Source organism: Apus apus, chromosome Z (genome assembly GCF_020740795.1).
Source record: "Apus apus isolate bApuApu2 chromosome Z, bApuApu2.pri.cur, whole genome shotgun sequence".
In the NCBI taxonomy this organism is placed as follows: Eukaryota; Metazoa; Chordata; class Aves; order Apodiformes; family Apodidae; genus Apus; species Apus apus.
Window position 1 is genome coordinate 16,281,408 of NC_067312.1, and position 12,610 is coordinate 16,294,017.

Consider the following 12,610-nt stretch of genomic DNA (forward strand, 5'->3'; position numbering starts at 1 on the left):
CCGGGGGCCGCCCCACCCCCGCACTTCCGGGGCGCGCCGCGGTGCCTCCCGGGAGATGTAGTTCGCGTGCGGGCACATCCGCACCTCGCCACTGGCGCATGCGCAGAGCCCTCGCTCCGGGGGCCTCGGGGACTCCCGCCTAAGCCCCGCCCCCTCCCGTCGCGGCTGCGCGCTCGCCGTCTAGAGCAGGGCCGGCGATTGGGTGGTTGGCTCGCTCACGTGACTGCCACCGGCCAATCGGGTGCTGTTGTCGCCGCAGGCGGCGCTTCCGCTGTCCGGCCGCTGCGCGCGATGGCGGCGTCCCGGGGCCCGCGGCTGCTGGGCCGCGGCCGGCGCTGGTTCTCGCAGGCGGAGCCCGCTGTGCCCCCGCAGCCGCCCGGCCCGCTGTACCCGCCTGTCGTGGCTTCCGCCACGGCGAAGAGCCAAGCGGCCAAGCGGCGGCGGCAGGAGTATTTCCACCAGCGGGTGCACGCGGCGGCCTCGATCGAGGAGAAGCTGCGGCTCTACGGGCTGCGGCAGCGGCCCAAGTACATGGTGTACCCGCAGACCTTCGCCCTCAACGCCGACCGCTGGTACCAGAGCTTCACCAGGACCGTCTTCGTGCCGGGGCTGCCCCCGAGATCGGCTCCTGCAGCCGCGGAAGCCCCGGCAGTGGCACCCGAGGCCGCCAAAGCCCCGGCGCCTGGAGCGGCGGCGGCAGGAGCCGCGGAGGCCCCGGGGGCGGCGCCGCACCTCGACGTGAGCGAGCTCCGCTCCCTCGCCTGCGACGCCCTCCTGCAGGAGAGCTTCTACCAGGCCAAGAAGCCGCCGCTCCTCTACCGCCACCAGGAGCACACGCCCGGCCCCTTCCTTACGCAGCTCGTCTCTACCCTCACCGCTTCCCTGTGCGGTCGCAACCCGCTGCTGGCCGCCTCCTCCCTTGGTGCGTAGCAGGGGTGGTAGGGGGAGGGAACGAGGAGCTCGTGGGCGGTGGGGTCGGTCTGTGAGCCCGCGGGAGTGTTGATGGTGTGGCTGAGTTGTTTAGACCATCACGAGTCTCCATCATTACACGGGATGCGCATGGATTTTGATTTGTCTGCTTTACTGCAGCTACAGGACAAGAATTGGGAGGCTTTTAAATGCAAAGAGGCAACCTCTGTTTCTCTGTATCCCTCTGGTCTGTTTCAGATCTAAAACCTGAAGTTAACTATTACTGGCATCATGGTGAGGAAGTTGTTGTTCATGGACATCGCAAGGGTAGAGTTGATCCTGTGCGCTTTCAGATAGATGATAAGCCCCACCTCCAGATCCGGGTACCAAAGCAACTGCCAGAGGTGTGGATGTTTTCAACAGCAACTTAATCGCATTTCTACTTTTGTTTCTGACAGCCACTGAAACCATACAGTAGGTAGTTTGTGGAGAACCTGATTAATCAGGCATGTAGGATGTTTGTGCATTTTGCAAGTGTTAATGCTCTTACTACTGTCTTAAGTTTTTTCTAGATCCTGAGTAAGTATATTGATCTTCAAGTTGGTCATCTTTGTGCTTCAAATAGAATGTGTGTGGTTGCACTTAATAAAATAGAGTTTCTAACTTGTTTTTTTTTTGTAAGCGGGGGCAAGAATGTGAAAGGTAGTGTGGAATGCTCTCAGTGGAGAAAAATGATGTGGAAAAAATGGAGAAGAAAATGGAGTAAGAGAAACCACACATGATCTGAGTACCGTTTTTGCCTGTTTGTTCTGCTTGATGGTTGATCCCTTGAATGCTCAGTTTTCTGGAAGCTGATTCAATATTCTAACCTTTTTCTTGTAGGTTTATACAGTGGTGATTGTGTACCCTGCGAAGGTCTCTGTTGCCCAGTTTCTATCACAAACAGTAAATGCTGAATGTTTCTTGCTAACTTAATTGTACCATTTTCTTAGGCTAGTACTGTCAGATGTTACAAACCTTGGCACTTTGGAAGAACTGTCTAGGCAATCAGAAATGTTACATACTGCAGAACTGAACGTGCTTAACTCACACAGCTGGTTCGAGATAGTTCAATGACTGTTGCTAGAAGTGTTTCACTTAGCTTCTACAGAAGCAGATTTTAGTTTTGAAGTTATTAGCTATTGGCAACTTCCTTAGAACCATATCACACAATGTGTTTTTTACATTGCAGAACATTCAGACATCAGTATGAGATGGGTGTACTAGCACTCATCACAAGAAGTTGTATGTAAGCAAGACTTAACACCTTCTGCTGTCTGACCAGAAAGTGGCATTTTAGGACTGGCCATCAAGAAGGCAGGGACAACCTCTTTTCACTTGTGCCCTGTGATAGGACAAGGGGCAGTGGATTCAAACTCGAGCACAGGAAGTTCTACCTCAGCATGAGGAAGGACTTCTTTACTGTGAGTGTTAGAGAGCACTGGAACAGGCTCTCCAGAGACACTGTGGAGTCTCCTTCTCTGGAGACTTTCTAGACCTTTTTGGATGCGTTTCTGAGTGTGATCTGCCCTGTTTTGTTGTTTTTTTTGGTCCTGCTCTGACAGGGGGGTTTTTACTCGGATCTTCAGGGGTCCCTTCCAACCCCTGATATTTTGTGATTCTGTGATTCTGATGTCAGAAACTTGACTTGTGTCATGGCTTTTCTTTCTTCTGCTTCCTTCAAGATTGTAGCACTGGAGTCAGATCTTGGGAATGTTCCTGTTATTGATCACAAACCCTCCAAACTGCCATTGTTCAAAAAGCAGTACGAAAACAAGGTGTTTATAGGTAAGAGTTTGTAGTCTTGAAATGTTAAATACTTCTTTTGCATAAAAACAACCTCAAACCAAACACCATCACCCAGTGTTTCTCCTCGCATCAACAGAAAAAAACAATATATTTTTATATGTAACTAATAGTGTATATACATGAATATAGTATTTAAATATCTGTTGAGATTCCATGTCAGTTAGGCAGTGGAGAGTAGCATCCTCCTGTGTGTGCTACTCTTGTGTCCAGAATTGCTTGAAGGAGTTGGGTGGAATAGCAGATTGGCAGAAAACTGGGTTTGGATTTTGATACATCTCCTCAGAAGCATTTTAGTATGTGAATTCTTACTTTTTGGAGTTGGGTGAACCATCCAGTCTCACCCAGTAATGGAGGAATCTCAGCTTTTATACAGATCTACAGATCTAGAAGTTACAATGTTTTGAGTCTGATAGTAAAGATGCATTTGTATGCATAATAAAGGATGTCCTCTGACTGCCTGTTAATTTTTTTCATTTTGGGGGAACACAGGATCAAATGTAGCTGATCCATGCTGTTATGGACACACCCAGTTTCATCTTATTCCTGATAAACTAAAACGGCGGAGGTATGTTAGAGCAAATCTGGAGGATCAGATTGAAGTTCTTTATCGAGCTAATGGTATTGCAAGTCTCTTTGCTTGGACAGCAGCACAAGCAATGTATCAAGGTGAGAAAGTCAACCTGGTAAATTCTTCCGGGTGATGAATGCCAAATGTAAAGTTCTTTAACCTTTTTTCTCCACCTCCTTTTTCTCATGCTTTTTATTTTTTCTGAAAACCGTCCTTCAAATAGGTGTTTGAAAATTTAATTGAACCAATGAGTGAAGTAGACCTTATACTAGGGGCTGGTTAGGACTTTGAGTACTTGTATTTACAGATAATTAATTATGCATTAAAATATTTTTTCACTTAAAATAACAAGCTGTACAAAACCCTCAATCCTGCTTTCTCTTGCTCATGCCACATTTGTTATGGGGAAGGGTGGTAGATATCAAGCTGTTTGTTTATTTCTTTTTTTTTTTTCTGAAACAAATATGTTGCTTAGCTCCTTATTTCAGAAATGTCCGTTAATGAAATCCTACAGAGAGTGAAAGATAACTATCAGCAGTTTTACTTTAGGATGTTATGCCTCTGTTTGTCAAAAAAAACCCAGAAAACCTGGATATACAGATGAGATAAGGCTTTTGCTTATTCATGTGTAGATGTAGTTTGTATCTAGTGTTACTAGAAGATACTTGCTGCCTTGTAGTTTCACTGGTGTAACAACACATGGAGGAAAATCTGTTTACTGTGATGTGTATTGCTGGCTCTGCATACTTTTTAAAATTAAATATTCTGTTAGAAATACTGGCTTTTTCTGTGGACATAGAACATTGAAGTCAGGTAAGTCTTGGCTTTAAACTGGTTGCAGTTGTAAGGACAGTGCAATTCAAATCTGTGGAATTTTTTTCTTTATACTGTAGCAGCTTCTAGCGGTGTTCGTTACACATAACAACAAATATTTTTTAAAATTTTTATTGTGTGTGCTAGCACACATGCATAAATATGTGAAGAAAATACTTGAAGAGAGTTTTCATGCTCAGTGGGCCTTCTTAGAAGCATTTATACTTAATGTGATTTTCTTGGTGATTTTTGGCTGTTTACTGTAGTCAGTTGTGTTCATGCATACACACGTGTGCTTCTGTCACGAAACAAATGTTCACTGCCCTGTGAGAAGCATGGAATGGTCTAAAGATGTTTCCCCTCAGTAATTTGCAGGTCTTGAATGCATTAATAACACAATTTCAAAAGTCACTTGGTTGATCAGTGTGGGCTTTTGTATCAGCAATAGGGAATTGTGTGCAAAATGCAGATATGCCTCTGTGTCTCTCCCTGATCTTTGAAGTATCCTTAATTGGTGCTTCCATTTTAGTTAGTCTCTGTGAAGAATACTTGTGTTGCTAAAGCAGACAGGAAGTTTTCCCCTACAGAGTGGCTGCTGCAGTCCTCATTATTTTTCTGTGTTTTGGGATTGGGTATTAGATGTGTGTGCTCATAGGAATTTCGTGCTCTGTATAACTAATACAGTTTTTTTGTTTTGTAGGATTCTGGAATGAAGCAGATGTGACTCGTCCTTTTGTATCACAGGCAGTAGTGACTGATGGAAAATACTTTGCTTTCTTTTGTTACCAGCTAAATACTTTAGCACTAACTGTAGAAACTATTAAAAATAACCCCCGGAAGAATATCTGTTGGGGTACAGACAGTAAGCCATTGTATGATGTCGTGGAAGATGGTAGTGTGAAAGGCTTTAATGATGAAGTTCTGCTTCTGTTGGTTCGTTTTCTGTTGAACAGACCAAAAGAGTTGTAAATCATTAAACAATAAAGTATTAAACAATAAAGTATGTGCCTGAACTTTGTTGTAACTCAGTAAAGCATGGGCTAGAATATCCCTTGTTTTAGTCAAGTGTTTGTCTGGCAAACACTATATATACGTATTTTATGATATTTGGGTCTTGTTTATTTTAAATGTATGGTACTGTACACTAAAAATTAAAGGTCTAGAGTACCTTACTGGCTTTATATATTTATACTGTCAGAATTATATTACATCAACTGAAAGTCATGTGAGTACTTTCTTCTAGGAGATCCATGGCTTTGTGTTGAGCTGTCACAGCAAACTACAAATTTATATGACCATGTGATTATGTTGTTAGGTAACTGCTGTCTTCATATTCAGGACCAGTGAAAAATTTCTGATTTTCTTTCTGAGAAGAAATCAGTTGTTTTAAATTCTTATGCATTCAAAAGAGAAAATGAACTTGGAACACACAGTGTTTCTTAAAAGTGAGTAGTTGGCAACTGCTTGTTACATAACAAGTGAAATATTTAGACAATTACTGAGCAGTTGTCTAAACAAGATAAAAAATGCTTCTAAAGATTCTGTTATGAACATACATGCACATTTTTGTGCTATCACTGCAGGAACACCAGAAAGGACTCTAAAATGCATTCAGAGTCAACAGTTTTCACTTTTGCTTGGCACCTTTGTATCTGCTGTAGACATCTTGGATGTTTTCATTGCTGATACTTTGATATCTTACTGTTTTCAGCAGACCACAGCTGAACCAAAACTATTATTGGTGTCTTTGATTAGTAAGAACAGGACTGTTAGGAATACTTTCTTATCAACAATGTATATCTGATTTTAAAATCATAAAAGCATGCCTAGAATTTTATGTAGTTCCTTACACTGTGACCTTTCAGAATTTTCTAGGGTTCTTGTTAAAGAGAATACTAATCATACATGACTTGTTGAAATACTTGCCTGTACATTCTTCAGCCTGAGCAACTGGAGATCCTGCTTCCTGTTGTAAACTGGTCTTCAGTGTTTTGCTAATGAAAGATGAAGTAGTTGTAGAATCTTATTTAATTGGTCCTTTGCCATGTTGGAATGAGCTGTAGTTGCAACTTTTTCCACCAGTGGAGGATACTCTAGATGAGTAAGATGTACATGAGTACTGTTTCTTTTTAACAGGAGTAAAAGAGTCCTTATGTGCTCATTTTCTCTTCACAGTGCTTGAGTACTGCTTGCTGCTGATCCTTGGATTAAATTTACATTCCATGTAGGAAGAAAAGATAAACTGCTGGGTAGGCATGTGACATAGCCGAAAAGTGAGTGATTGATACTGGTTTTCTGGTGTGATGAAGGAATGGAAGGACATTAAAAACAGTTGGATATTCTGACTCAAAGGACAATCTTTACAGTTGGTGGAATATGGTGTTACCTTTGTGTCCCTGGTGGAATGGATAACAGACAAGACGTATGTGCAGTAATCAAGTTCCATTGCGTATAACGTTGGGGTCTTAAGTGTTTGGATGAGAGGCACAAGTACAGCAAAAGCATAGGGAAATTGGGAGATAACGACAAGTGTGGTTTTAATAAAAAAAGTATATTAGCAGTGAATTTTACTACTTAAATCAAACAAGGTTAACCACTAAAATGCTGGCAACTTACTTATTATAAAATTATAATATTCTAGACCTAGACTAGAATATTAATTACACTTTTAAAGGGTTCTACAGTCTCAATAGTGAAGATTACTTAACGTTTACTAATAAAGACAGTGAAAGAGTTAATATTTCTCACACTTGCCTGACCACAGCTGGGCGTCCTTGGGTGGATCATAATTCTCGAGAATCAATCTTATCTGGAAGAGAGAAGGTCCAGCAGCCTACTGGGAAAGTGTATGGAAATCCCCCCATGAAAGATGGGACCAGGCTGCTGTCATTTAACCATTAGCCATACCTCCAACATCTCTCATTGGAGAATAAAGGCAAACAGTAGACAAAAGCTCTGAAGGCCTTGTTCTTATCTAGCAAACTCTCTTGTTTATCTGTTCATTCTTAACTTTATCTCCATTTCAGGCCTATTTGTGACTGGGCTGAGCTCCATGTTGTTCAACACCAGAGAGCAGCTGGTATTTTGCACATCCACTTGGCCTCTGTACCTTTCAGGGTTGTTACCAGCTCAGTGCTTGCTAGGCCTTTTCTCTTATGGAAATCTTTTGCTTTATACCTGGGCCTGCAAAACTGAGAGGCAAAAAGCAGTTGAATCATAAAGGGAAGCTGAGACAGGCATATTGAGAGATGGAGTGTCCTACTAAACTTTGGCTTGAAACTTTGTGAGTTGCATACAAGTAGTAGCTGTGGAAAGCTGTCATAAAGTCTCCTCGTCCTAGGGTAAAAAAGCTACTAATTTTTTTGCATTTCAGCCTTTGTCCATCCTAGGCTTCAGCTGTGATAGAACAAGTTGAAAGGTTTTGTTGTTGTTTTTTTTTTTCTTTGTGCAGCTTTACTAATGATTGAAATACCACTAGGTAGATGTTTAACCTAGTAGAAGAACCCAGTGCTGGAGTGAGGGAGGAAAGGTTTGTGTGAGCTGGCTATTTTGTAGTTGTGAAGTTCCAAATTCAGGTTTCTGCAGCTGTCTTAAAAGGCAAGGGGATACCCTGGAAAAGCAGTGGGTGGCACTGCTTTACCTTCTGCTGAGGAAAAAGTGTAATGGGCATTATGCTTTTTTGTCACTGACTGGTGAAGTTGAGACTTCATGTATGCAGTTTTCTGCAGTAATCTTTCATCTTATTTGTTCAGGGTGTTTAATGCTGCCTTTGAATGATAAACAGTCTTTTTTTCTTTAAAGGTTGTGTACATCATAAATGTTTTAAAGTAGAAAGCTTAGAAGCTGCAGCATTCTTATTCCTGAGCTTTGCTCAGCAGAAACTTCTCATGTCTACTCCTATAAGTCTCATGGGAGCGTTGTTCTTTAGCATTCTATTTTGTTGAGTTTGCTGTTTAAAATAAACAAAGAAAGGTGATTCAAAGAGCACAGATGGGAATCTCCAAGTTAGGATACCTTTTCCTGTATAAATTTCTGCTTAGGCCTGTTGGAGTATATCACAAAGGCACATAAAGCAAAATCTAAAAATAAGATTTGGTTTTAAATAATGAGGCAAGTATCTCCTCAAGTACTGAACTATTTTGCTCAAAACCTGTATCACCTTCAAGTGAGTTTTGATTAATTCTACCTGTACTGTTGTTTGAGATTATGGCGCTACAATTAGTGACTCGAAATGGAACTGCCTAAGCAGCCTCTCCTGAAGGTAAAGTGGAGAGGGGCAGGTGGGAAGCCTGAATTTTCCTCTATCTGTATAGGATCATGTTGCACAAAGTTGTTCAGGTAGACCTGCTTCATTTCAGACAGGAGAAATAGCTTTAGTATTTACAGTGTCTGCTTGGTCGTGCAGAGATGCCTCCTGCTACCTCTTCTGTAATCAGGTTTTCTGTCGTTGGCTAAAATGAAGTCCTCTGTGTCTGGGACCAGGGAACAGCAGACATGAGACAGGGATGGGGTTTTTTCACATTTTCTATTTTCCAGCGAAGTTTCATTCCCACCAAAACCCAAGAAAGGCAGTCACCATAAAGCAGAACATAAATTGCTGACAAAGAAAGGGCAGGGAATTGCTATTAGAGGTTTGTTCCTGTGTTTCCATGACTGACCCTTGCTTTTGGTACTCCTGGGTAATACTGAGTAGTGGCAGAGTGGAATCTGACAAGTCTGGGATTGTTAGCAGGAAGCTGCTCCCATAGTTGCTTTTGTGAAATGATGGCAAGTGCAGGCAAGACTGTATTTGACAGTCTCATACAGGTTGAGTTTATATCAAGAATGTGATAGAAATGAGAAGGTGCTTAGCCAAGTCTAGGTGGATTTGGTTTGAGACATTTGTCAGGTGGATCCTTGAGGGGAGTTCCTGGCAGGGCTGATCAGCTTGTAGCTGGTTAGCCACGGGAGAGGTTCCAGGCAGTACTGAAGAAGCCTATGCTGTTCTGATTCTGGAAGTCCTGGACCATGAGCTCTTGGAAGATGTTAGCAAATGGAGGCCACTAATGGTTACAGGAATTGTGGTTCAGCCCTTCTCTAGTATACTGACAAATGTAAATTTTACCTGGTAAATACATGTTACCATGGATTTTCAGAATAGTTTCTTGAAAGTCTTGGCTTGCTCACATCTTAACATAGGCTAAGAAAAATTACAAGCTACAAGGAATTGGTGTGTGGACACGACTAACACATTTATTAATGCATGTTGTGATGCAAAGGGAGGAAGGAACCTTACTACATCCTCCTACAGGAACAAGAGTTTAGAATTAAAGAATTTATTAATATCTAATTCAGAATGAAGGCTGTCTAAAGTCTGACATGCTATCCAGCCTGATAACTAACCCATTGGTCTTGAAGCTGGAGTTTGGAGATGGGCAGTAAACAACTGTTTACCTCAGCTTTGTTGATGACCTAGGCAGGCTACTTAAAACCAGTAGCAGTTGCCCTATGAAGAGATTATTTACAGCCTTTACAAAAAGTCCTTGAGGAAGGCAAAGAGGTAGAAGAACACTTGGCGTGCTTTTTTGTGTCTCTACAGGACTAAGTGCTATCTGGCTTATGCTATTGAAAGATAAGTATTTTTTCCAGATAGGACAGACAGCTCTATGATGTCTGCTCAGCTGTATTGACCTGTAACTATCTGCAATAATTTTTAATCTATCCTCTCTTTTTTTTTTTTTTTTTTCCCCCAGTTCTGTCTGGTTTCTGCATAATTTGAAGATTCTGCTTTTAGCTGAAATATTCTTTGAATGAACATTCAATATTTCTTTTTGGTCTTTTAATAACTGTTTGAAGTTCAATTTATTGAACCACATCTCCTGCTACAGAATCTCCTCTGTATTACCTTTCACTTACTAAGTCATTCTTGATTTCATTGATTTCTTTTCTGGTATAGCAAGAGGAGTTGCTCTTAATGTGTCTCCTTTAAAGGAAATCTTCCTTCCATTTCTTCCTCTTTTTTGCTTTTAATATAACTTTAACTTGAGATCAACTTGGTACACTGTTTCACTGCTCCCAAGGGGCATGATACAGGATCGTTTTCACTGTTGTAAGGTGTAGCTTCTAACACAAGAGTGTCTGCACTGCAAATGTACATGCTTTTGTCAGTCAGATATCCCAGAGCAGGTTTAAATTTCAGCCTCAAATTTCAGCCTGTAAAGGCTTTTTATTTGGTTGTGGGGTTTTTTTTAAAAGCAACTTCTGCACAAGCACATTTCTCTAGGTAATTGAAGGGGATCAGGTGTTGGAATTTTAAAACTCAAGTTCTGGGATTGTTTAGCTTGGTGAAAAGAAGGCTATGGAGGGGTCTTATCAGTGTATGTGAACACCTAAAGGCAAAGAGCAAAGAAGATTTGGCTAGGCTTGTTTCAGTGTTATCCAGTAAAAGGGTGAGAGGAAATGGCTAGAAACTGAAAACCAGGAAGTTCTACTTTTTTTTTTTTTTTTTTTTTTTTCCCCCCCCTATAATGGCAATTGATCTCAGTAGAGGGTAACTCAGGGATACTCAAAGCCACACTGATCAGCCCTGAAGCCCTGGGTAGCCTGCTGTAGATGATGCTGCTCTCAGGATGGGTGGACTAGACAAGAGGTGCCTTCCAACCTTGACCATTCTACAATTCTGTGAAAATAAATTATTGGTCTGCATGTAGATGAGACACTACAAATGTGTAGGAAGAAACCATGCGTGGAGATTTAAGTAAATAGTGGACATTGGGCCTATACCTTTTCTCTTTTGGTCTTACTGTGGTCACCTATGTTTGTGTATTAATTTAGCATAAACAAATGTTACTTGATACACAGCTGCAAATGGCTTTAGCAGAAGTGACCCTTATATCTTCCTTTCTTGGCAGAGTGCTGACACTGAGAATGCACTTAAGGCTGTACACTGAATTGATGTGTCTCCAAGTTTATCAAAAAGCAGATTTCCTCTGAGCTTCCTGTCAAGTTATTAAGGCTTTACATATGACATCTGACATGCCCAGGTGTCTGCTCCCTTCCAGAGGCCAACAGCAGGTAGTGATGACTCATTGCGTGTTGTCTGTATATGGATGTAGGTGTTTCAGTCCTTATATAAGGACAGATACAAAATTCAAACATTTCCTGAACCTCCTAATGATAACTGTGAGAGTAGGACACCATTCTTTCTGAAGGTGAGTAGTGTTTTACCTTTGTGAATAATGGCCCACTCTAATCCAGTTACTGTTAAGAAGCTAACATCAAATATTTTATTGTTGTTTTAATAGGGCAGATATGCCAAAATAAACTCTTTGGGAAATCTTGTGTGAATACACAGACAGACCTTCACATGAAAAGCTTCTCAATTGGATAAGGAAGGCAAAGAACAATTGAGAAACAGACAGGGAACAGTAATTCCTGTTTTGTAGAGAGAGCAGAAAGACGAAATTTTGAAGAGTCAGATTCTTTGGTATTACAATAAGATGTAGGGTTATAACTGTGTTTACACAAGGGATTTGCATTATTGTTGACTATAGTTTTGAAAGTAATAATCTGTAATTTTACGTTATTATTTAATAGCATGATACTCTTGATGAAACATTTGGGACTGGATATTTAAAAAGAAACAATTTAGAAGCTTGATGTTGCAATTAGGTAGGTTCCCATTACAATTTTTTTAAGTATCTAAACAGGGTAGGTTCCTAAATCTAATTCTTTAAGTTTTAATTTAGGTTACTAAGGTCCATAGATATTTTGATAAGTTTTTAAATGTACTTCTGAAGACACTAAATCTGCCTTCTGAAAATGTTCAGCAAGTTTTCATTACAATACAAACCTAGTAAATAAAGCATTCAGCTTTACTCGTGCTGGACAGTGCACAACTTCTGAAGTGTGCTATGTTTCACGCTTCTAAGTATAGTATTACGCTGACCATGACCTGAATTAGCACATGGCTAGGCTGGCATTGAAGAGACTCTAAACAAGATCCACATAATGATCATGTGTTTTGACATTTGCTCTTTCTGGAGACATATCTACTGTGCTTTTTCTGAAAATGGCGTAGGTGCACGAAGAATTACGGCTTAAATATATCAACTATATTTTTGTTGCAAGCCATTAGCTCAGACTATGGCATTACCCTGAATCTGCAAATGGCTGAAAATAACTGGGACTGAAGTTTAAAATGTGAAGTCTGATGCTGCTGTTTTACCTTCTGTCTTAAAAGATGTCTAGGAAAGGGCAGCGTGGAGTTAAACACCTCACTGGGTACCACTTGAGCCAAATGATGCAAGGAAACAATTGGGAAGAAAGGAAACAAGTCTGTCTCCTCAAAGCAAACTCTGAGTTAAGTGGACTAAAACTGAAGTGTGCATATTGAAACTGTAAACAGGAATGTCTTTACAGAAGAGGATAGATTATTTCTATGATCTAAAAATGATGACTTTGAAAAATAGTAGCTAAAGGGATTAAAATAAT

At 41.1% G+C, this 12,610-nt stretch overlaps 1 protein-coding gene across 1 annotated transcript; it reads left to right on the forward strand.

The window, feature by feature from the left end:
* The first annotated feature begins 254 nt into the window (after nt 1-254).
* On the forward strand, nt 255-5,138 carry MRPS30 (mitochondrial ribosomal protein S30). Its single transcript, XM_051643277.1, has 5 exons — nt 255-922; nt 1,168-1,313; nt 2,634-2,736; nt 3,247-3,423; nt 4,839-5,138. Exons 1-5 carry the CDS (start codon nt 292-294, stop codon nt 5,105-5,107), a joined length of 1,326 nt encoding a protein of 441 aa, XP_051499237.1. The 5' UTR covers nt 255-291; the 3' UTR covers nt 5,108-5,138.
* The last annotated feature ends 7,472 nt before the right edge of the window (nt 5,139-12,610 follow it).

Coding starts and splice junctions, on each gene's coding strand:
- MRPS30 (XM_051643277.1), top strand. CDS start 292: ATGGCGGCGTCCCGGGGCCCGCGGCTGCTGGGCCGCGGCCGGCGCTGG. Junction 923..1,167: donor GCTGGCCGCCTCCTCCCTTG/GTGCGTAGCAGG, acceptor GGTCTGTTTCAG/ATCTAAAACCTGAAGTTAAC. Junction 1,314..2,633: donor TACCAAAGCAACTGCCAGAG/GTGTGGATGTTT, acceptor GCTTCCTTCAAG/ATTGTAGCACTGGAGTCAGA.